General features: G+C 45.4%; 2 protein-coding genes across 3 annotated transcripts; one reads left to right on the forward strand and one right to left on the reverse strand.

Annotated features, from left to right (window-relative positions):
• Positions 1–281: 281 nt before the first annotated feature.
• On the forward strand, positions 282–7,182 carry cpsf4 (cleavage and polyadenylation specific factor 4). 2 transcript variants are annotated; one of them, XM_042341260.1, is made up of 8 exons: positions 282–648; positions 1,544–1,594; positions 2,025–2,177; positions 2,399–2,494; positions 2,634–2,727; positions 3,379–3,454; positions 5,058–5,225; positions 6,197–7,182. In XM_042341260.1, the coding sequence occupies exons 1-8, from the start codon at positions 546–548 to the stop codon at positions 6,263–6,265; spliced, it is 810 nt and encodes a 269-aa protein (XP_042197194.1). In that variant the 5' UTR covers positions 282–545; the 3' UTR covers positions 6,266–7,182. The 2 variants fall into 2 exon arrangements, with proteins under 2 accessions (XP_042197194.1, XP_042197193.1); XM_042341259.1 differs by having other exon boundaries at positions 283–648; positions 5,055–5,225.
• Positions 7,183–9,185: 2,003 nt separating this feature from the next.
• Positions 9,186–11,091, reverse strand: atp5mf (ATP synthase membrane subunit f). The gene is made up of 4 exons (XM_007906112.1): positions 11,059–11,091; positions 10,014–10,118; positions 9,529–9,645; positions 9,186–9,255 (listed from the first exon to the last, which is right to left on the reverse strand). The coding sequence occupies exons 1-4, from the start codon at positions 11,072–11,074 to the stop codon at positions 9,227–9,229; spliced, it is 267 nt and encodes an 88-aa protein (XP_007904303.1). The 5' UTR covers positions 11,075–11,091; the 3' UTR covers positions 9,186–9,226.
• Positions 11,092–24,768: the final 13,677 nt, after the last annotated feature.

Here is a 24,768-nt window from a genome sequence, read left to right on the forward strand (position 1 = left end):
ACACACAGGACGTTCAGAGGCTCGACGATTCCTCAGTCGTCTGCTCCCTAGTGGCCAGTGATGGGATCTAACACTAATGGTTGATGTCTTATATATATATATTATATGGCAAACAATAAACAGTGTAACTCGGTAGAAATGTGACATAATTATTGAGCTTTTCCCCCCTCCCTCCCTCCCTCCCTCCCCTTGTGTCTGGGGGATATACATGTGAATGTTTTTTGAATGGGGTCCTCCCAACTGAAGGTGGCGCTGTTGGAGGAGTGAGCGGGTGGTGGTGGGGGGGTCAGCTCTTGGCTGTGCGGTTTCCCTCTTTGTTGCGGGGCCAGTGCTCCCGGTTTGGCGGGTTGGAGGCAGCGGCCGCTCACAGAGAAGAGGTCCGGGGCCCGGGGAGAGAGAGAGAGAGAGAGAGGCCAGGGGCCCGGGGAGAGAGAGAGGCCAGGGGCCCGGGGAGAGAGGCCAGGGGCCCGGGGAGAGAGGCCAGGGGCCCGGGGAGAGAGGCAGAGAGAGGGGGCCCGGGGCCGGGGGTGGGGGGAGAGGCCGAGATGCAGGAACTTATCTCCAATGTGGACCACATCAAATTCGAGCTGGAGATCGCGGTGGAGCAGCAGCTCGGGGCTCAGCCGCTGCCCTTCCCCGGGATGGACAGTGAGTGGTGGCCATTCCTGCACAAGCCCTCCCTCACTCCCTCGCACACTCCCTCCCTCCCTCGCACACTCCGTCACACCCTCACACACTCCCTCCCTCACACACACCCTCCCTCACACCCTCCCTCCTCACACACACCCTCCCTCACACCCTCACACACTCCCTCCCTCCCTCACACCCTCACACCCTCCCTCCCTCACACCCTCCCTCCCTCACACCCCTCCCTCGCGCCCTCCCTCACACCCTCACACTCCCTCACACCCTCACACACACCCTCCCTCCCTCACACACACCCTCCCTCACACACTCTCCCTTCCTCACACCTCCCTCACACCCTCCCTCCCTCCCCCACACCCTCCCTCCCTCACACACTCCTTCACTCACACCTTCACTTATATTTTTCTCTCTCTATTCTCTACCCCTCTCCTTCCCTCCATCAGTCTCCCTCACTCTTCTTCCATCTTCCTCCTTCATCTCCCCCCCCCCCGCCTCTGCTCTCCCCTCCCTCACCCTTCCTTCCTCACATCATCCTCATTCTCTCACCTCAACTCTTGCTCTGTCCCCTCGGAGTCTGCACTCCCTCTTCGGCTCTATGAGCTCAGCTGTGGTCTTGTTTTCAGGAGGGGACACACACACACACACACCTGTAACTTCAGTGATTGCGAATCTGATCGCTCAGAGATGACTCTAATGTTTTGCGAATGATTAAGCGCAGTGAGATTCTGTGTAAAAAGCTGTTGGGTCCCGTTGTGATGTTTCTAATACCCTCTCTACTAAGTGAGGTGTCGTTAATATTCTCAAGACAGAGAAGAAATAGATGAGATCGTAGTTGTGTTGTTCAACACTCTTTGTTTCTTTTTTCCTCCTTCCCTCCACCTCCCGCTCCCTCATCCAGAGTCCGGAGCAGCGGTCTGTGAATTCTTCCTCAGAGCATCTTGCGGGAAAGGTAAGAAATTGACGTCAACGGTCTACATATTTCAGGGATTAAAACTGCTCATGTTTTTCTGTGGGGATTTTGTGCTGAAGTTGAGGGTTATTGATGGGATTTGAAACCGGTACTGTTCAGATGGACTGTAGGCTCTTTATACAAGTTCCCATGCGTAAAGGCAACAAATATTCTATTAAAAATATTTACCTACATAAAAGATAAACTGCATATACTGTAGATTATTTGTTTCTTATATTGGATGAGTTGCTTCACCCAATTGCAGTTACTAGTGTAACAATATTCTCCAAGCTTTCAGGGCAGACCTGAGTTTCTTCTTGTGAACACCTCTGTCTGTACTTGTAGATGCTGTGCTCTTTCTCTTCCAGAGGGTGTGACGGGGCGAGACCTGATACGGTGATTTTAACTGATTCTTGTTGTAATGTTGCAGGTGGGATGTGCCCGTTTCGGCACATCAGTGGGGAAAAGACGGTGGTGTGCAAGCACTGGCTACGAGGGTTGTGCAAGAAAGGAGATCAGTGTGAATTCTTGCACGAATATGATATGACCAAGATGCCCGAATGCTATTTCTACTCCAAGTTCGGTGAGCGCTGTGTATCTTTATCTCCTGCTGACTTTCTAAAAGTGTCTTGTTGATCACTCACGGGTGTGGAAAGGACTGGTTTTACACAGCAATTTGCCATCTGTGCGTGGGAGAGAAGGACCAGGCAAGAGAGATCTGAAATAACTGTAGGAAATAGATGCGTTTTGCGGGTCCAACCACCTTGTGTTCAGTGCTGTTCTCTGTGCCTTGTACCTATGCAGGAGAATGTAGTAACAAGGAATGTCCGTTCCTACACATCGATCCTGAATCCAAAATCAAAGACTGCCCCTGGTATGACCGAGGCTTCTGTAAACACGGTAAGTGCTAAATAATCCCTTCACATAAACAAATAATAATAATAATTTGATTGCTCTGTTAAAGTAGTGAACTCAATGTGATAATGTAACTGCTGGCTGGCTTCAGTGGGTCACTGATCCAACTCTGGGCTTTTTGCAGGTCCCCTCTGCAGGCACCGACACACACGACGAGTCATCTGTGTAAACTATCTGGTAGGATTCTGCCCGGAGGGACCCAGCTGTAAATTCATGCAGTAAGTACAGTACATGGCAATTTGTGTAACTAACTCTTTTAATATCACTCCTTATCAGTTTAGTGTCTCAGCACTTCATCACGCGTTGCTTTAATCTGGTGGGGGGAGAAGATGCCAATATTTTTCTGTGTTTGTCTCAGTAGCAGAGTTTACCTTCACGCAGGGTAGTGTCCCAGATATGGCGGAGCATGTCGCTGGGAAAGGAGGAGGTGACCATAAGCACGGTCAAAGAGGAAGTCTTCAGGTGCGACCTGAAGATGAGAAAGGAAGGGGCACGTCAGAGGGTTCGAGCAAGTGTTCCAAAGTTTCAGGGCGTAGTATCTGAAAGCACGGCCACCGATGCTGCCACCACTATTCATGGCTTTACATTCATGTTCGGGTTTCTGGAAGCTGCTGTCTAGTAAATCTCTGATCCCAGTTTGGAAGTGGACTGTGTACTGCTCACTGCACTTTCCTCATGTTTTATGAACTAGAATTATGGCTGACTCCGGGTTTTTGATCATCTAAACACTCTCGCAGCTGCTCAGAGTTCAATCCCTCAGTCACGCCTTGGTTTAAGATTCTCTCTACTCGCTCTGTTACAAATGAGTTGCTTGAGGCTGATTTTAAATGCAAGCATGCATAATTTTTTTTTCTCTCTCTCCAACTTAGCCCTCGGTTTGAGTTGCCTATGGGTACTGGTGTTGACCAGCCACCAATACAACAGCAGCAGCAGATTCAACAGAAGGTACAAACCCAACCCTTTATTACAACAACAACAAGATTGCATTTGTATAGTGCCTTTCACGTCTGGAGGACGTCCCAAGGCGCTGGCAGTGTACAACATTTCAGACCTGAGCTGGGGTCAGGGGGGAGAAGGGAACGGAGAGGAGGGGAAGGGGGGTGACCGATGGCACGGTCGAAGAGGAGGGTTTTGAGGCGAGACTTGAAGGAGGCTAAGGAGGGGGCGAGGTGGAGTGACTGGAGGATAGAATTCCAGAGGTTGGGGGCAGAGTGGCTGAAGGCTCTCCCGCCAATGGTGGGCAGGTGGGTCGGGGAATGTGGAGCAGCCAGAGCCGGCTGAGCGGAGGGAATGGGCGAGTTGGTAGGGGGTTAGGAGGTCGCAGGGGTAGGGTGGGGCGAGGCCATGGAGGGCTTTGTAGGTGAGGACCAGGATCTTGAACTGGATCCTCTGAAGAATAGGGAGCCAATGGAGTCGGGCGAGAATGGGGGAGATGGGGTCACGGAGTTTGGTGCGGGAGAGGACACGGGCTGCAGAGTTCTGGATTACCTGCAGCCTGTGGAGGGAGGAGTTGGGAAGGCCGACAAGCAGGGCGTTTGCATAGTCGAGCCTGGAGGTGATGAAGGCATGAACAAGAGTTTCAGCGGCCTGAGGCGTGAGGTAGTGGCGGAGTCGGGCGATATTACTGAGGTGAGGGAGGGCAGAGCGGGTCATGGCTTGGATGTGGGGAAGAAAAGACAGTTGAGGATCGAACAAGACACCGAGGTTCCTGACTGGCTGGTGAGTTGTAGTGTGCAACCATGGAGGTTGATATTGCCAGAGCCTGAGGCGCTGGCGCGAGCCAATCAGGAGGGTCTCAGTCTTGTTCACATTCAACTGTAGGAAGTTTGCCCTCATCCAGGACTTGATGTCCGACAGGCAGTCTGTCAGGACAGCAGTGGGCCTGGAGTTGAGGGTGGGGGCAGAAAGATAGAGTTTGGTGCCATCCGCATACATGTGGAAGTTGACCCCATGTCTGTGGATGATGTCAGCAAGGGGAGCATGTAGATATTAAAGAGGAGACAAGGACAGAGCCCTGGGGGACGCCAGATGTGACAGTGTGGGTGCTGGAGGAGAAACCGTTAGAGGCAACAAAGTGGAGACGGTGAGAGAGATAGGAATCGAACTGGCAAGGGCAGGTCCGCGAACATTAAGTAAGGAGGGAGAGGTGGTGTATGAGGATGGACTGGTCGATGGTGTCAAAGGCGGCAGAGAGGTCGAGGAGGACAAGGAGGCAGAAGGAGCCCTGATCACAGATATTCTGAATGTTATTAGTGACTTTGACCAGGGCTGTTTCCATCCTTTACTCTTGTTTGGTTGGTTTTTCTCTCTCCTACTCTTCCCTCTTCTCTTTTCGGTATTAGTTCATTCTAGTTCGCGGAGCGTGAGTTGCCGTTATCGATATTAAAGTGAATCAAGTGTTTCCTGGTGTTTAAGTAATCCTTGCCTTTGATACAGCGCCTTATCACGTCTTCGAGATGTCTCAAACCGCTTCACAGGATACACTGAAGTGAATTGACTATTTTCTGGGCAAAATGCGTTTCTTACCATCGTATTTTCTGTACAGCAGAACATGGGTCCATGTCTGCAGAGGATGTCCTCTCTGGTGCATATCCCCAGTATGAACCCTGGCATGGGCTTGCAGAAGCTATCCATGCAATCTGGGTATCAACCATCGCAGTTTCAGCCTTCGTCAAATCGTGGGCCCAGGCCTCTGGAGCAAGTTACGTGTTATAAGGTAAGTAATTAGGATAAAGAAACTCTCGCTAGAGGGATCTTAAACAGTAATACTTAGTAATAATACTTCCACTTGATATAGCACCTCAGCAATTTGAAATTGGTGAAGGTTTCATATTTGATTTTGAAGTGCACTGATTATTTGAGAAGACTTCAAGAGTCAGGGAGGTGAGCAGACAAATACTCCATGTGATGAAAACTGCAACAAATCTGAACATTATTTGACTGGGAGTTAGGGAAACAGAGGCTGGAGTGAGGCTTAAACAATTGTCCTTCCACACAGACCTTCATGTTGTGTATAAGAGAGGGAATTTGATCTCAGTGCAAGGCTGTTTACACAGGGGGCAGTGTGGGGCAGTTAGCAAAGGAAGATAGGCTGCCAGAGTGAAATCTAAAGTACTCCTGAGATGGATATTTTTTCACTGTTAGTTACAGAGGCAATCTCAATAGTGTAGGGCAATAACTCGGCTTCGATGCAGTCAAACGGGTTTCAGTTGTTTGTTATATTGCATCACTTGATCTAATCACTCTCTTGAAGAATCGGCACTCAGTTGCAAATAGATTCTTACAATATAATGATACAATCAATGCAGTCACCACTCTCTAGACTAAATCTTGTACGTCTTTCAGTGCTGCAACAAATGCTAGGATTATTAATAACGGACGATTTTAGAACAAAAACATATTTCAGTCGCCCTTGCAGGATTGGCCATTGGAATAATGTACACTGTTACTGTTGGATGTACACTAGTTTTCTGCACCAAAACCTCTGGGGTCTGTGAAATGAGATGTTCATCTAATGATTACATGTCATGACATTTCCATGATGCTCAAATTGAACTTGGCTTGTTGGAAGGAGAAGGAAGAACTTGATAATTAGCTTATTCTATTGACTCTTTTAACTATGTTTTTTTTTACAAAACAAGCTGTGGCCCTGTTATTGATCACTGATCTTCTGTGTTTGTTTCCTAGTGTGGTGAAAAGGGACATTACGCTAACCGGTGCACAAAAGGACACTTGGCGTTTCTTAGTGGTCAGTAAAAATCCAATAGCTCAAAGATGGGACACGTCCAATGGAGGAGTTGTCTGAGTTCAGAATAGAATGGACATAGTTTCCTGGGTGAAGTTGGGCATCGCGTGGCTTAACTGTTGGGTTTTTGAACCCCTGAAGAGCTGGGTGATGATTGCTCCTGCAATGTGCCCCACTGTTCTAAGATCAGGCACTGTGATAACTATGAAGAATAAAAGCACAGAAATATCTTACTGTACCCTCTGCTGCAATACTTGTTTCCAGTAATGTTTTATACGCTATGAAATCTGGCACAGCGTGTGTGGGCAGAGGGAAAGATGAACAGCAACAAAATTAGAGTCAACGAATCACTAGAAAAAAGACTGTAAATTGTGGTATTTCGTAATACGCTGTTTATTTGCAACTCATTCTCCTGAAGGTGTCAAATGGTATTGGTTGTGAGGGTAATTTTTTTTTTTTTTGGAGCTTCCCACACCACCAAGTGGGTTCAAGCTATTCAAACGCGTTTCACTTAGAACCTTGATGGGGCAGAAGAAACTCATTCAACCTCATTGGCGTGGGATGGATTTCAATCTTGGTAAATATCGGAGGTAAATCATATTCTTATACACTGTGCCATCCAGTTCCCCACCAACCCATCCCAATGCATTAGTTGAAGAAATTAATAAAATTAAAACCGAAAGCAAAGACCCTGTCTCACATCTGCAAAGAAACAACTGGCAAATTACTGCGGATCATGGAGACCTGCTGCATTGTCTAACTGATTTGGCTCTGGATTCACAGTTGTTTATATATAAGAGGGTCTTTAGTTTGTGCAGAGAAAAAAAATGCAACGAAGACTTGCAGAAATTCTACCCTGAAACTCTGATTTCTTAAGGCTGTGAAGTGTTCATTTTTATTCAACTTAATAAATATTTTCTCACAAAGACTTGCTTTGCTCTGTTGCCTTTTTATTCAGTAACTGTGTATGTGTGGAGGTGGGGGGGGGGGGTGTAATGTATGAATATTGCTTTTATTCACTCACATTTTTAAGGTACTTTTAAAGAGTTTAAAGTCTTTACACTAACATTATTAATTAAATATATGAAGGTTACTGTTTGTAATTATTAAGTCCACAATTCACTGCTTGACCAGGTCATTGGGACAGGAAAATATCCTGCCACTGAGGGCTAGTTAATTCCCAACACTGAGGGAAATGTGAAGTAAGGTACTTTGTGTGTCTCTTGCCAAACCCTGTCTTCCTTGAGACTGGTAGAGTGCACAGGGGCAGCAAAGGATGTAAATAAATTGAAATGAGATTTGGGAAATGTAATGGCTGAAACACAGGATCTCTTTCCATTGCAGGACAGATCCTGATTCAAAGAATCATTGATGTCCAATTGTGACCATGATTCAAGACTGAAGACACACACACACACACACACACCTGCCCGCACCTTGCCTTGCTCAAAAAGTATTTGGGTTTTGTCTCTGTGCTTACGTACTTTTTGATTATAGATAATTTATTGAGATTAAACCTCGGGCTTTGTGTTAAGTAATACAGGCCATGTGATGGTGTGCTGGTTCTGATGAAGAGAGTGAAGTCTGGCAGCTTCCAGTGTCTGACTTGCCCAACACCAGCCAGAGAACCAGACTGCACTCGTTCCCTTTGAGACCTGCAGGTGAAAAAGCCCAATTACAGCTGATGTGCACAGATTATTCCTCATCTTCAACTTTTAAGGACCCAGTGAAGCTTTGTGATGAAATTTGCCTGGTTGCTGATGGGGGAGAATATCTGCCCCAGCCGAGTGCTCCTGTCTATCTTCAGCACCCTGGCCATTGGATAATTAACTGCTCAGCAAAACGATGCGTCGCCTATATTAACAGTGAAGGTCACTAATTAACTTAACAATGGCCAGTAGTTAGTAGTTTATAAAGATCTTATTGGCTGGTCAGTTAGGCTCTAATTCCCAGTAGAGGAGGGAAGAAGTTTATTAATAATAGTGTATCTGTTCCATTCTATTGAACTGTTTAAAATTCTACACAGCCCTCGATGCCTTTTAATGCAATTATCTGCTAATGCCTTGTGTCTGAATGCTTGAGTAAGGTGCAGAGTGCTGATTGAATAAGAAATGTGAGAATCAGCAAGTTCTGGAAGAGAGGCAGGAAGCCCAGTAGAGCTGAGGTGGGTGAAGTCTTGTTGGTTTCATCAACTCTGATCAGCCTTTTGTGCACGCACCTGTTTTCTGTGTCTCCCCCACCTGTTTGAGGTGGTTCTCAATGAATGCATAAATGCTGAGGAATGTTTGGGTCTGACTGTGAAATGCAGATGTTGACTGTATGTTAGCTCATCACGTTAGCGAGAACTGCTGTGTAAATAGGGAGAAAGACTCCAGAGCAGTTAACAAGTTTCACACCAGAGTAAGTTCCACTGTTGCTCGTCACTCAAATTCTCAACAATTCGGTGGGGAAAGAAAGAGTTCTAATGAGCATCTCAGGTGACAACTGGTGGCATTTGCAAGAGGACATTTAAAATGATCACTGGAACTGGAGGACCAAGGTATGTTACTTTGTAAATGTCATAGTGTGTAGACTTGAAATATTGAGGTGTTGCTGCAGGTGACTTGGTGGATGTGATGAGACGCACTCCCACTAATGTCTAGCTAGCTGTGTTGTAAAACTAAAGAAATTGCTCTTTAGCGCTCCGAGATGCTGCCCCTCATGACGGGTGCTATATAAATGCAGGTTGTTGTTGAAATGCTCCAGGGTCACAAAATCATTAGATAAGACTTTATTAAAGACCCCCTCAGTAAAAGTAACCTGAGAAGAACAGTACATTAAGATGGCAGAGTATGAACAGGGCACTATCTATTTGCCACTATTCCGTACAACAAAAAAACTACTCAAACAGAACAGGGTAACGATACTTTAAACTTATTGATCCAGCTGAAAGGCTCCAGCAACGAGTTATCTTGTGAGTCAGCTTTTAGCCATTAGTGGTACTTTCTCCAACGATCCTGCTCTGCAACACAAAACAAAATTGGTTATTGCAATATAAGTCGCTCTTCGTTCTCCCTCCCTCTCCCCGAATGGTGTGTTGGCTATAGTTGGCACCTTGATTCATAATGTACTTGAACCAGAAATTGGGATGTTGTGAAGGAAGGGAATGTCTTCAACCATTGGTTCTGTAACCTCTGATGTGCAGCACTATAAACAGTTTGGTTAAATGTACTTGTTCTTTATTGCACATTAAACTCGGTACATATTTGAGGCTCTAATTTAAGGTTCACTTAACTGATGTGTTTGTAATTCCAAATGTAACTCAACACAACATAAGCCATCAACGGCATAGCAACACCACCGATTTCACCTTTCTTCACATCAATATACTTCTTGTAGAATCTGTCATGGCCTGCAAGAGAGGTTAGAACGAGGTGAAACCATCTGCTGCACTGTCAAAAAGTTGTCTCCCACAAGTACATGGAATATTAAGACAAAAAAGTGTGTGACTTGTGGGCGTAAACACAAACTTGGGGAGCAGATCACAACTTCATTAGAAACACGAGACGGATTTTAATGGTTTACATCGCCACCTGAACTTCTCAATTGTTCGCAGCATCATAACTCTCCAGCCGAGCCATCAACACAAACAGACAAAAATCCTCAATTTCTACCGAGTGCTTTGGAAATCACAAGTATAAAATAATTTTGCCCCAAGCAGGTTTGGCCATCATTAATGCTGACCACATTGGGACATCACTACCTACACATTACGCTCACCTCTGCAGATTGCTGCAAAGATATGGATCGGATTCTTGCTTCGGCTCAACACCCAGGCATTCAGATCTTTCAGCTTCACATCCATCAGCTTCATGGCGATCGGAGCTACGGGGCAATCACAAGTCAATACAACAGAAATAGCCTGACACTCTCAAAACTGAAAGGAAATAACATGAAAATTTACTGGGCACATGACCTTTGCCGATCAACGTGAATGAAATGGCTTGAGGACACCACTTGCATTACATTTTCATATCAGAGAATTGCCAGATTTTCTTGGGAGGAGGAGTGTGCACCTCAAGCTGAAGGATACTGGTTTTAGGCAAATGGATTTTTATGCAGAGAGTTTTATACCGCTTTTTCTATCAGCGCCTCTCCATTGTCCTTCATACTTGATGATGATATCTCAAGAGATTAACAGCTTGGTATTATTACTGCGCATTTATCGGAAGATCAACGGTAATGAATTATTACGCAGTATGGGATAAATCCAGATAAATGATGGTTATTTTATTGCGAATGAACTGGCAGCACAGTGCTGTTCACGGAAAATGTTAATACCGTGTATAGAAGCGTTCTCTGTATTTGTCAAGTTAATTGATCTCAAAGTTATCTTAACTGAGGCAAGGCCGGTGCGCAGAGGTGCTTTAACAAGCTAAGTGAATTTCTTATCGCCTTCCCCCACTCCCCTCCGAGCTGTGTGTGGGACATTGCTGAGTGCATATTGGCTGCTATGTTTGCCTACAAATAACACAGTCGCTAACGCTGCATAGTAACTCCTGCGAAGAAGAGCTTTGAGGCATTTTGATGGTGTGCTGAGGCACTAATATCCAATTGCAAGGATTGTGATTTTCAGACCAAGCATGAAGTGGGTCTCCATAGCAACCCGGGTACCACCGAGCCAGTTGAGGCTCAGATACATCCATCCATAGGACGACTTTTTTTTTGGGTGGGGGGACACTATGTCGGTTACTCCTCTGTATTGTATTGTATGTCACAATGATTAGTAAGTTGACCCGTCTCCTTGTGGGCAACACAGCCTCACCTGCTCTGCCACCCATTTAGTCCTCATCAGTGTGAAGCAGCATGGGAGTGAGGGCAGTGGTCAGCAGTGCACCATGGGGGTGAGGTCAGCCTGACCCTCACGTCTCCTGTGAGAGATTGAGATCCGTAACCCAAAGACAAAACTTGTTTGTTTATTTTATTGATTGGAATTAAGGCCATTCTGTAACTGTCGCGTCCGCAATCGTTTAAAAGGCCGCAGTTATTAACCATGTAGATGTTTTGTACGCGATAGTTTTTTTGTTCGTCTTTTGGTGCCATTATTGGTTTGGAAATGCTCATTTGTGTCCTCAGCAAAACACTTGCTTGTACAGTCACCTGCTGCGTGTCACTGGGCACGTACAGTACAGTGTATAGACCACCACAACACCAGCAATGTGCACTTATATAGCGCCCTCCACGCAGGGTAGCGTCTCACAGCGCTTAAACGTTACCTGTTCACCGCTGAAGTCAATAAATGGAATCTTGTTGTTGTTGTTGTTGAAGTCTGATTTGCTTTTCAGTGCCCAGAACGGCTGTCAGGCCTGAGACTGACTGAGTCGCTTCTGAGCTAAATGCCGGATGTCACTCATTTGTCTGTGCAGCATTTATTGCCGCTCTTCGCGCTTCGCAGATGCTTGTTGTTGCGGCATTTTGTTAGGTTATAATAACCCTTGCATTTCACATTGCGCCTCATCATGTCCTTGAGACGTCTCAAAGTGCTTCGCAGAATATACCGTAAAGTGGAGTGACTGTATTTTGTGGGTGAAACGTGGAGTAGAGTCTCAGAGCACTTAACCACTACACTCCAGGACTTCAGTTGGGGTTGGGGGTCAAGGTTCCTTCATTTTACACTAACTGTAAAATCCAATCCAAGTTGCTGTTGCTGTTTTATTCGCTGTGCACTTTCATACTTTGATTAATCTCACGCATTGTTCCAGTAAGTGATGTAAATAACGTGCGAATGTTAAGGCGGCAGCACTCTCAAAATATTAGGGATAGAGTGGCCATGTAACCTTTGTTTTGAATTCAGGGGCAATAAATTGGTTTCTCCTGCTCTGCAAGTTCCTAGAGCAAAGAAGCTAACAATCACATTTGATGTTTAAACCTTGTGTTTGCAGTCATAAAAATAGACCTCAGCCCTCAATATGCATCTCTATTTTCATCACAGAAAGGCCATTATTGATTCTGCTTTTCTTGGAAGCTCTCTCTCTCTCTCTCTGCTGTAAGCTCTGAAATGCCTGGATGCTTTTGGCCCGGAGGATCTGACTGTTTAATCATTATTGGAGACTGACTGAGTCGTTTCTGGGCTAAATGCCAGATGTCACTCGATGTCTGTGCAGCAGCCCAATATTATGCCTTGGAGACGCACGCTTTGATACCTGTGCTTTATGACTGCACACATATTAAGCTGAAAATTAAATAATGTGCTTATCTTGAATTATTAGGTGTTTTACCTCAGATCACAGTTCCAGGTTAAGTACTGTTACAACAGTCAGAGGTGGGATGGGGGTGTGGGGGCATGATATTTAACTCTTTCAAAACCCATTTAAAAGCATTTTTTTTAGATCTATCCATTGAGAATTCAACCGAGTTCCCAGGCTAATGGTATCCTGCGTGAAGGTCACCCCAGCATTTCAAAACTAGTGACTCAATTGTGTCTTGGAGATCGATTCAATTTTCTTGACTTTTGAGCAACGTGACATCAATTTTAATAAGTCGATGGCGCCTTATCATGTTGAGATGTCTCAAAGCGCTTCACAGTTATCACACAATTCAAATTTATACAGTTTATACAGTGCCTTTCATGTCAGGAGGACGTCCCAAGGTGCTTAACAATCCTGGCTTGATACCTTTGGTAGGGTGGGGGCAGAGAGAGAGAGAGAGAGAGTCTCTACACACACTGTTAAGTGTAGTGACTGTGTACCTGCAGGAATGGGGGATAACATAATAAGATCTGTCTCCTAGTTTTAAGAATCCGCCTGCTCCAAGCAGTCATGTTAGTTAGTGAAATGACGGGTTATAATAATCTTTCAAAGGGAATTGGATTTGGTGAAACCAGGTCTGTGAATGAAGAATTCCAATGCCCCAATTCTTTTCGCTTGTAAATGCACAGAGTGCCCCCTCCCCCCCGGTGGCAATCTTTCACTGTTCAGCCCACAAGCAGCAGTGAGGTGTGCCTGGCAGTTCAATTCCAACCTGCATGTCCAATGCTCTTTTATTTTTTTGGCACTGACTGTACCTCTGATCGCTCTCAGTGAATAAATATTTCTCCAGTCGCCGTTTGCAGCATTCCTACTGCACCTTTCCCCCCCACTCCCCACATACGTGAACCAAGGAGTTCATTCCATGCAGCACTTACTCTCGGTTGGAGTTTTCTTCAATGACTGTGAGACTGTGGCACTTTTCAATGGACTTGAAATTGTTCCTTGGAAGTGTATTATTATTATTATTCATCCACGAGTGTGTATGGGACATTGCTGTGTGAAATTGGCTGCTATGTTTTGCCCACAAAATACAGTCACTGCACTTTACAGTATATTTGGTGAAGCGCTTTGAGACATATTGAAGTCGTGATAAAGCACTACATTAAATGCAAGGATTATTATTATTAAATATTGTATACCGCAATAATATTCCTTGCATTTGATAAAGCACCCTCTAGTATGTCATTGAGACACCTCAAAGTGCTTCACAGTAAAGTGGTGGATATAGTGGGCGAATCTGATAATCTGCTCAGCTATTATTCCACTTAATCTTACAATTTTTTATGTATACATCTATAAAAATATTAATTTCCCTGTATTCAGCCCAACCTTTAGACCACTGTAGTATTACAAGCACAGTGTTTGACTCCCAAAGGTTATACTTAATAGACTTGCATCCTTTCCATTACTCTAAACATCCTGGGGGGAAACAGCTTCCATTGCAGTGCTCCGACTGAGAATCCGCCTGCTCTGAGAGTGAAATGACTGGTTATAGTAATCTTTCAAAGGGAATTGGATTTGGAAGCATAAAATGTTACAGGACAGCGAGAGACTGTTTGGTTCATCAAACCTGCGCTGGTACTTTTCTCCGAGTGAACCACTTCATGTATTCCCACTCTTCCCGCTTCGCAAATGCTTGCTGTTGTGCCCTTCTTTTTGGGTTATAATAATCCTTGCATTTGATATAGCGCCTTATCATGTCCTTGAGACGTCTCAAAATTCAGCACAGAATATACTGTAAAGTGGACTGACTGTATTTTGTGGACAAAACGCGGAGTACTGTCTCAGAGCGCTTAACCACTACACTACAGGACTTCAGTTAGGGTTGAGGTCAAGGTTCCTTAATTTTACACTAACTGGAAAATCTGCCTAATATTCTTCCAGAGTTTCTTTTCTGAATAACATATTTTTAAAAAAGGTTCTGCTGTGAGTGAGTGTGTTTGTGTGTATAAGAGAGAGAGAGATAATTCTGTGTTTATGAACAGTTGTACAAAGGAGACCAGTTTCTGAATCGATTGACAATGTTACAACCTTTTGAATTTCCAGGACTTTTAGAGGAGTTGAAGGATTGCCGTTTTTTTTATTAATAATAATACTAAGTTCTTTGCCATCTAATCTAATTCCACCCGCTCTCCTCACACTCTTTCCCCCTTGTTGCAGGCACGTTTCGATCTGTTCAGTATTATTCCGCACACCCCTAGGCTATGAAATTGAATCCCATTTGCTGCCAGGCAGATTTCTCATTTAAATTGTTTGATATTTGTTTCACAAATTCTCTGGAGGAAACCATCCAAGCCTCAGCTACAGAGCCTGGCCTGGGAGATGTGGCCAGCACATTGTAGTGTGGTTGAGTATTTATTTATTATTGTTACCTTCTCAATCTCCCAGGGGAGGAATCAAAGACGTCCCCTGGTATTCCAGGGCAGGTAAAATAATCCTGCCAACTCGCCTGGCTCTGAAGTTGAAAGCGATGTCAATTTGCAAAGCTCTCATTTTTTTTCCCCTGAATCGTTGGCTGTGAATTATTTAAGAGTCATGTTAAATTCAGACCTTCCTTTCATAACAGCTGTACAGATGTGACTGGGTCATAACTTCAGAAAACTATTTCATCGGTGGCTCTGCTCGTTAATTACATCTCATCACTCTCCCATTTCCTTCTCGTTGCTTCAGTGGTGTTTTGTGCACTGTCAGCATTTGGCTGCTGTTGGTAACAATCTGGTCCATTTATCACCAGCGATTCAAAGTGAACGAGCATCTGAGTTTACAAATCTGAATAATAATGCTTGATTTTGATATAACTCCTTATCATGTCCTCGAGACGTCTCTCAGTGCTTCACGGGACATACTGTAAAGTGGATTGACTGTGTATTTTTGTGGACAAAACCCAGCAACCAATTTCAGGCACAGCGATGCCCCACAAACAGTCATGAAGTGAGTGACCAATGGTGTTCTGCAATGCCCCCCCATGCCCCCTCCCACACACCCCAAATAAACACGAATGGCTAGTCAGAGCCATTATCTAGTTAGAAGGTTTATCCAGGATTAGCGTTCACTAACTGTGTTTTCACAGAAACAAAATCTGTCGCACAGAAATAGACCCACATACTGGCTGCGTCTTTGATAAATGAGCCTCGTGTTGCCATCTGCTAACCAATCTTCCCTTTGACAACGTCTGGTGCCCTGACTGTTCGTCTCGGGGTAATTACACTGCAGATCTCATGTGTGTTTTCGCCGCACTCTCAGCTGCAGAATGTGGCAAACTGTCCACTGATCTTGATCTGAGTTTGACCCGATCGTCCACAACGTTGAATCAAGGATCTTGTCCTGTGATAATTGAGTGTAAGCATCTCAGGACTTTCAGCTCATAGTCTAGGCTGACACTCCGGTGCTGTGCTGGGGGAGGGGGTGGCGGGGGGAGCGCTGCTTGATGAGGGAGGTGTTGTCATTTTAAAGAGATATTCGAGTGAGATAATACATTTACGATTGGACGTTGAGGCCAATTGTCATGCCCAAACCAAGATCAGACTTGCGGGTCTGTATGTCAAGGCTGTTCTGGCAGTGCCTTTATCTGCTCGGCCACTAGAAGGAGCTCTGGAGCCTCCTCACCGGAGCAAACGCAGCACTGGGAATGGAAGCATTGCCCTCCTCCATTAGCAACTGAGGCAAAGGTTTGGGCTGAGGAACCCTCTTGCCCACAGCGCACATTCCCATCACGCAAACTGGCATTTTGCAGCTAGACTCCATCAACCTAACTGAAGCCAATGTTAACCTCCAGGAGTGGTGATATTATTAACAAAAATATTCCTTTCATGTCAGGAGGACACCTCAAAACGTTTCACGGGATTTACTCGCAAGTATCCAAAGAAGCAGCAAATACAATTTAAACTTACAGAGCACTTTCCACCCAGCATAACGTCTCAAAGTGGAGCTAGCCCAGCCCATGGTATTTTCAGTCCAGCCATTGTACAAGACTTCACCGACCGACTGAGCAATTATTTATTATTTGTGCTGTCCATTTTCCGGGTCTATTATGCTTTTAAATCTGGTAACCCAGTACCCAGTTAGCAGCAGTTACCCCAACGCACGCTCTGGTGCCCCCGAGCCTCGGCTCCTGCCAACCTGCGCCTCATACTCTTTAGAATTAGGTAAGGAGGGTGCCTGTAACCCCAGTTGTATTTAATCCCTCTGTGAAATGGGATAAACTCCGTTTAGAGGCTTGAATTAAAACTCGTGCAGAAGCACCTGGGACTCGACCATCGCTGGGGCTGGATTGACCGCTGGGCGGCTTTGCGTTTGAAGGTGATGGATGACTGTGGGAAGGGAAAGATAAAGAACACAGTGCTGGTTTGATGTACTTGTCAGGCTGTGTTATTTACTAACCAATATACTTAAAGGGAGTTTTATCCTAATAATGCAATTTGTCTACGTCGAGACGGGGAGATTGCAAAATTGGGTTTAATTTCTCGAGCACTGAATAATAGTCCTGTGCTGGTTTTCCATGTGCGTTTTATCCTCCTCCCCCCTCTCTTCTCTCTCTCTCCCCATAGATAGAACAGGAAAACTAAGCAAGCCACAATCTTTTCAATTCCACGTTATATTCAGTGAGAGTGCTGTAAACTTGTACATATTCCCCTTATTTGTCTGGTGTTAAATCAGCTTCACAGAGCGAGCAACTGAGTTATATTTTACATATACACTATACACACACACATATATATATATATATACATATATATACACAATCTGCTATTCCACTCCTTTATTGCTGGTACTGGCATGGAGCTGAGGTGGCCTGTAAATCTAATTATTTCGAATGACGGGCTTCTCCCTGTGTTGGCCTGAGCTTTTGACATTTCTGAGCCAATTCAATTCTGAGATTAGCTTCTCAAGGAAATTAATCCTGGAATGAATCAGAGTTTTGGCAGGAGCCAGAGTCATTATGTAAATTGTGTGCGCCTGAGAGTGGAGTCGTTGTTTTAAAGCTTGTGTTGAGATTTGTCAGTAAAAGACCAGCTACCTGAGGTATTCCTGAAGGACATGTTGTTAGAGATTGGGATTGGGAGGGAGATGGGGGAGGTGGGAGCGCGGTGGGGTTATGAGGGTGGGGGGGGTGTGGGGAAGAGGGAGGTTATATTGGATTTGTGTGACCTCAGGCTACTATAGCATTAGTCGTTCTATTACATTTTGAAATATGGAACTCCTGAGTCCCTTCACAGACTTTCACTCACTTTTGAAAAATAATCCTGTCCGAGAGATACATGTTTCAGATTCCAACAGATGAAAAATGTGGAGTTTTGGGAAGTGGGAGTGGGGAGGCGGAGGGGGGAGGCGGAGGGGGTGGGAGGGAAGGGAGGAGGGAGGGTGTATTTCTGACTCAAGATTTCAGATCTTTAAGATTCTCCGATGTGGGGTTTGTTGGCCTGACATGGGATCTTTAACGTCCACCTGAGCAATCCAAGACTGGACCTTGGTTTAATGTCTCACCTGAAGGACGGCACCTCGAACATTGCAGCTCTCCCCCGTCCCCCAGCACTGCACTGGAGCAGGAGCTCAAAGCTACTGACATGAGGCTCAAACCCACAACCTTCTAACCTGAGGGGCGAGAGGCTACGGGACCGAACCAGGGAAATAACACTGAACCTCAAACTGTGTGGTTTGCGACAGCAGTGTCACCCTTCCCCCCCCCACTACCCCCCAACCCCTTCACCGTCTCCGTCCCCCACCTACCTCACACTGCCCCCCCCCACCCCCACCTCATTGCTTCAGATGTAAATGTGTGGATTTTATTCTCCAAGCAGGTTTCTTTCCTCGCTTTCAGTCGCTCTCGTGGGAACATAACGAGGCGGGCGCTGTGTGCGTTAAATCACAACGTTGGATAATTTTTCCGATAGGCATGCAGCGGGTCCCTCTCAGGCTTCATCTATATTTCAGCCGCAGCAGGAGGCTTTACGAGCGTCTCAATGCCCGCGGTTGTCACACACACTTTACATCGCTCGTCACTCAGTCGTCTAGAAGAGTGCGGATTTGTCACCGACAATAATGGGTTTGATTTAAATGTATGAAAGTCCGACACAGGCTCCATTGACGCTAAATGTGAAAGACACTTGTCAAAGTCTTCATGGGGGCCACTATTAGCATTCCACACATACAGACTGTTGACCTTGTCATTCTCATCCTATATTTCTTGTGATCTCTGTTCACTCTGTTCTCCACCCACCCCCCACCCCACCCCACCCCATAGACAGTGTAACACAGATCGGCACAAATAATTGTGTTAAATATCTCTCGGGCAGGGAGAAGAATTATAATAATATAATTGTATTTTATGTACAGCCTTTCGCATCATGAGGACATCCCAAAGCCCTTCACTGGACTCACTGTAAAGTGTTGTGACCGTGTATTTTAAAAAAGATATAGGCAAATGCGGCAACCAATTTTCACAGTTTATGACCCATAAACAGCCATGAAGTGAAGGACCAATTTGGTCTAAGTCAGGCAGCATCTATGGAGAGAGGAAAGTGAGTTAACGTTTCAGGTCAATGACCGTACGTAAGAACTCTTACAGAACTTCTTCAAGGTAGGCATTCCTGGAAGAGAAGTGGCAGTGAATTAAACCATAAACAAAAGGCAAAAATACTGCAGGGGCTGGAGATCCGAAATAAAAATAAATGGTCATCGACCTGAAACGTTGACTCACTTTCCTCTCTTCACAAATGCTGCCTGACCTGTTCAGTCATCCCAGTGGCTTCCGAGTTTATTTTGGCCTGAGTGATATATTGTCATAGATGCAGGACAGAGAAAAGTGGGGAAGTTGATTTTGTGCTCCGCGCACAAAGTATTGTATTTAAGGGCATCGTATCTGACCCAAAGTTGAAGACTGCAGTGCACCCCCCGCCCCACCCACCCCCACTCCCACTGCAAGCTGCCTTATAAAGACGCAGATCAGTGTTAAATGAACGTGACTTCTCTGCTTTTGAATCCACTCGCTTTCCCCAGCGCAGAGCGACAGGTTTAGGCTTCAGGTTAACAGAGCTAGGATCAACTCTGACATGGCAAAGTGTAACCAGCCTCTGAGAGGTAGCTCTGCTTTGGGTGGGGGGGGGAAGGGGGGTTATTTTTCTTTTCTGCTCTACTCTCCAGAGAATGGGGTGGCTGGCCTCTGCTCAATGCCTCCCACACTGGCACAGCTGGGATACACGAGCGAGAGCACATGCAATCTGCAATGCACCACTCTGCAGCTCTGAGACTGTGACTGTTCATTTTTAACCTGTCGCAGTGCATCTGGCGTGTCTGTGTGTCTGTGTCTGTGTGTGTAAACTGTGTGTGAAGGCAAATAAATAATAATCCTAGTATTTGGTATTTTGCGCCTTATCTCGCCTCACGTTGAGACGTCTCCAAGCGCCTCAACAGGATATACTGTAAAGTGAATTGACTGTATATTGTGTGGGCGAAACGCAGCAGCCAACTGCGTAATTATTTTACAGGGTGAATTGCAGGCCAAAGGTTACCGTCCAGTGGCTCGGGGTTGTTTTGAAAATGAGTCGCACTATCACTTGTGCTCGAGCAATGTTTGATAGCGTCTGTCCGCCTGAGCTGGCTCGAATGGTTGTTGTTGTTGTTATATGTTTGCCTGGTCTTTTGGCTGAAAATCCCAAATTGTTGATCGCTCGTCTGGTGGTGGCTCCAATTACACTGAGCACATTATGAAGCGGTACATCTCCTGCCCATTGCACTCATTTCAATCCCATTTGCCAATCAATTCTCCCACGTCCAAACTCCTGCTGACTTTCTAATGGTCTCTTCTCCCCCCCACTCCCTCCCCACCAATCACAGGCCCTGTATTAACCCAATGTTTCTGCTGAACTAAAACAGTCTGTTACAGAGATGCTCGGTCCCATTGCACAGTACATTTCCATCTCGTCATTCACAGGGCTCTGCAGATGGTAACGGTACCTGCAGTGATCGAAAATCTGTAGCAAAAAAAACTAATTGTCTTCGCCCCTGAGACAGATTGTCCTCAAATTTGAGATGAACCAGACAGCGATATCAATGGCAAACTATGTAGTTTCAGCTGGTTAGATTCCAGCAGTTACCCCAACGCACATTCTGGTGTCCCCAAGCCTTGGCTCTTGCCAATCTGCGCCGAATACTTTCTGGAATTAGGTAAGCAGGACACATCCCTCCAGGGAGAGAGAGAGAGTGCATTCCATTCCAGCAATCTATCTCTGGAATTTCCATGTGTAGGTGGGATGTGTGGAAATCTCGGTTTGGATCTTAGTTTGGATGCTCTTAAGCAACAGTGATGAGTTGCCCATGTGTCAGACACCCGGCTCAGCAAAAAAAAAGGAATAACAATCAGCAGCGATCTGTGCTGGCAGGCGGGAGGGGGCAGTAATCACTTCTGAGGTAAATGTAACCTGGCTCTGGGTTCTGCTTGGAGCTGGATATCCAACTTAATGTTCATTGGGTGGTGACTCCCCATAGCTTAGCAAGCGTCTGGTATTCGTAAACCCTGCAGAGCAGTGAATTGGCAATTAAGAAGCCATCCAATTATAGGAGCCTGCAGTTGTTGTGTGGCATCCGGAAAGGACGTTTAAGAAAAGAAAACTCACACATGTTGGCGATATTCATTTGCAACGAGATCCCAACTATAAACTCGTGCAAAGGATGTCACCCCTCCCAGAAAGACATCAACTCCCTAAAGAGAATGGCTCCTCTATTGACATTCACCTGCACTTAGGGCAAGTGCGGGTCTCTCTTCACTAACAGCAAAGAGGCTGACATTTCATCAGCCTGAATGCAGAGCACTTTAACATTGAAAGTTTGCAGTGTAGATACTCAGAAAGCCGTTTATAGACTCAATGATTGCAACGATGCAGTGATTATAATATTTGATGCAGAACTTTGCCCCTGGAGATACAAGTGGGGGGGAGGAGGGAATCCAAGTGTGAGACGTTAAAATAATCCTTGCATTTGTTACAGCATCTTAAGACCTACTTTCTCGACCATGCTTTCACTCACTTTTGTGCAAGCCTGTCATTGTGAAGCACTTTGAAACATCACCCCTTGTGAAGGCCACTATATAAATGCAGGTTTATTGTTTAAGATCGGGCGGAATTCTCTGCAGCCCAGAGCATCACTTGAGCAATGATATGACTTGCCAATTGCTGCACAGTCTTTCCCTCTTGGAAACCTCTGGGATAAAGGCCGTTTTTCTCAAGTCAGTATTAAAACCGAGTGCTATTCAGTGAAAAGGGCAGAAGATTATGAGGGAGAGGCAGAGACAACCATAAAATGGAATTAACTTGAACCTGAAATGCCACTCGCTAATGGCATCGTTTTTAATCTACGAATGGGGCCAAGTATATCAAGTGCAGTAATGCCTTCTTGTGTTTGGGAATCATGTTCTTGTGTCTGTCTTCACTCCTGGATGGATGGCAGCTCTGATACAGTGAATGGTCACTGTGTAACTGTTTGTATGAAAGCTGTTCCTTGGCTCCCAGCCATTGGTAACCCCCAGCCATTGTCTGTTTGGAAAGCTTGGCTTTTAATAACTCGTCCGTCCCTGTTCTTTGTGAATTTGGGTGCACTGTTCAAACCAAGAGATTTGCAACGATGCAAGGATTATTATATTTAATGCAAAACTTTACCCCTGGAAATAAGAATGTGTGTGTGTGTGGGGAGGGGGGGGGGGGGATTACATTATACTAGTATTATTAGCATTATTTTATTATAAGGCAAAAGGTTTATTCAAAAAAATTATCCATCCAACGAATGAAAAAATGAAGGAATGGTGAGTAATATTTCAGCACCCAGCGCCACATGTGGTCTTGAAATGTTTCCTTATCCGTGGCTCGCTGGTTAGACTTCAGCCTTGCCGTATCACGAGCTGTCATTATCAGAAGATAGAGATACGAGCAACAAGCAGGCAGACATGGACATTAAATGTTATCTGATCAGCCCTGGCGCTGCTTGTAAAATCCTGATGAGGCCTCGGAGAAGGCTATACATTTTCCAGGGAGGGTAAAGAGAATTGCTGTTTGTCACAATGGCAGGCATGTCCGTGCTGTGTACACTTCCAGCTTCGAGACTCTTATCGTCTCTCTCCATCACCCCTCCAGCTACATAGCAACCTCTTTCCGCAGCACAAAATTACACACAATTCAACAAATAAACAAAGTGGCTATAAATCTGAAGGACCAGCACACGGCTAGCTGGGAGAGAGATGATGGCAGTAATTGAAGCTATGGAGTCGTGCTGACAAACATATATTTTCACCCACAAAACACACAGTCACCACCCTTTACAGTATTTTCTGTGAAGCGCTTTGAGATGTCTCGAAGACATGATAAGGCACTAGATCAAGTGCAAGTATTATTATAGGAAAAGGAGTAGGCCATTCAGCCCCTCAAGCCTGTTCTGCCATTCTATTGGATCATGGCTGATTGGGACCTCAACCCCAATTATAATTAAAACTGATTTAGTTAAAATTAAATTAAAGTAGCTAATTAAAGGGATTAATAACTCCGGAAAAGTAATCAGCCAATCAACTAACAACCAAGGTTCCTACTTATTGCTCGGTAAATAGAGGTGTGTGGAGTAAGGAAACTTGTTGAAGGGAAATCTGGTTAAAGCAGTTTCCTTGCAGATCTCCACAGTCTCGGCCAAAAGACAGCCATTGATTGGAAACCTGCCCGGGTTCCTTGAGAGCTAGAGGTATTTAGGAGCTGAATAAATGTGTTTTAATCATCCACGGACCTGACAGCTTACATGGACTTCAGTTGCTCTCATGAAAGTGCACCTTTAAGGGGAATCCACAGCTGAAGGGGCAACAGGCATGTAGGGTACGGTGTTTGGTTTTAAACGCGAGGCAAACGCCCAATACTTGCAAAACATATGAATCGAATACTCTAATATCTCCGCCTTTGATTACAGCCCCTTATCACATCATCAAAATGTCTCTCAAAGCAACCTGCAAGATTTACTGTAAAGTGCAGTGATGGTGTTAGTTAGTTGGGTCTGGAGATTGGGCGCAGAGAGGAATCCTGGGGCCAAGTCATCTCCCTCACCTTCTCCGTCAAAATGGGCAACTGTCCCTACAAGCCGAGGGGGAGGATGTGGGGAACGGGCGAGGAAATAAAAGCAAGTGGATGTCTAAACTGAACTATAAACAGAGGCAGCAGTGAAACACACGGGGTTGTAGTTCACCCAATGCGTCACGTAAAGGGAATTTAGTCTGGCGAGCCTCACTGGCTGCCTGTCACAAAGTGTACCCGAGTGTGGAGTGAGCTCTTCTCTTTACTGCTGTCTCTCTGGTCATAGACCGACCTCAAACCTCCACCCGCGGCATTATCCATCAGCCTCTTGTACCCACTCGCGCACAGACACATACACGCACACACACACACACACACACACACAGACACACAAGCCCTTTCATATTGTGTTATTTTGGAGTAACCGTAGAAACCAAAAGATAAGCACCCCGTTGCCTGGCAACAGTGGATTGGCAAGACCTGCGGAGAGAATTAAGAACAAAGCTGATCGTTATTTACATCACAACAGCGGAGACTGGAGCTGAACTGCCAGGATGCACAGTGACATCCCGCCCGTCCAGGCAATCTCTATCAGGGCAATAATGAGAGGAAGTCACACTGCAGCTCCTCCAAACTACAGTAATGAACCACCAGTTGTCTGTGTCGTCATTTCATAATCCATGTATTTGATACAGCGCCTTATCACGTCTTCGAGACGTCTCACAGCGCTTCACAGAATATTATGTAAAGTGTAGTGACTGTATATTTTGTGGGCGAAACACGGCAGCCAATTGCGAACAACAGTGTCCCACAAACAGTTGTGGATTGACTGACCAATTTTTTTATTTTGGAGGGTTTATTAACCTTGGAAAGCGATCTGCCAATCAGCTAACAACCAGATTCCTACTTACTGCTAGGTTAACAGCGGCATGTGGTGTAAGGAAATTTGCCTAAGGTTTTTGTCGGGCCCGGGAATCAAACCCGGATCCTCTTGCTTGCGAGGTGAGTGTGCTAACCACTCCACTACAGCTCTAAACAATGCAATCTGGAACTCTCTCTCTACCCCTAAAGGCTATGAATGTTGGACCCTTTCATTTTCAAGACTGAGGTGGATAGATATTTGTGAGGTCAGGGTATCAAGGGATATGGGGCAAAGGGCGGGTAATTGGAGTTGAGATACAGGTCAGCCAT

This window comes from Callorhinchus milii, unplaced genomic scaffold (genome assembly GCF_018977255.1).
Source record: "Callorhinchus milii isolate IMCB2004 unplaced genomic scaffold, IMCB_Cmil_1.0 Scaffold16, whole genome shotgun sequence".
Lineage (NCBI taxonomy): Eukaryota > Metazoa > Chordata > Chondrichthyes > Chimaeriformes > Callorhinchidae > Callorhinchus > Callorhinchus milii.

Excerpts from the sequence above, each read along its gene's own strand:
- atp5mf (XM_007906112.1), bottom strand. Across the intron at positions 9,646-10,013 it reads CTTTGCAGCAATCTGCAGAG|GCCATGACAGATTCTACAAG; the intron begins GTGAGCGTAATG and ends CCTCTCTTGCAG. Across the intron at positions 9,256-9,528 it reads TTGGAATTACAAACACATCA|AGCAGGATCGTTGGAGAAAG; the intron begins GTTAAGTGAACC and ends TTTGTGTTGCAG.
- cpsf4 (XM_042341259.1), top strand. The coding sequence starts at position 546 with ATGCAGGAACTTATCTCCAATGTGGACCACATCAAATTCGAGCTGGAG. Across the intron at positions 649-1,543 it reads GCCCTTCCCCGGGATGGACA|AGTCCGGAGCAGCGGTCTGT; the intron begins GTGAGTGGTGGC and ends TCCCTCATCCAG. Across the intron at positions 3,455-5,054 it reads AGCAGCAGATTCAACAGAAG|CAGAACATGGGTCCATGTCT; the intron begins GTACAAACCCAA and ends TTTTCTGTACAG.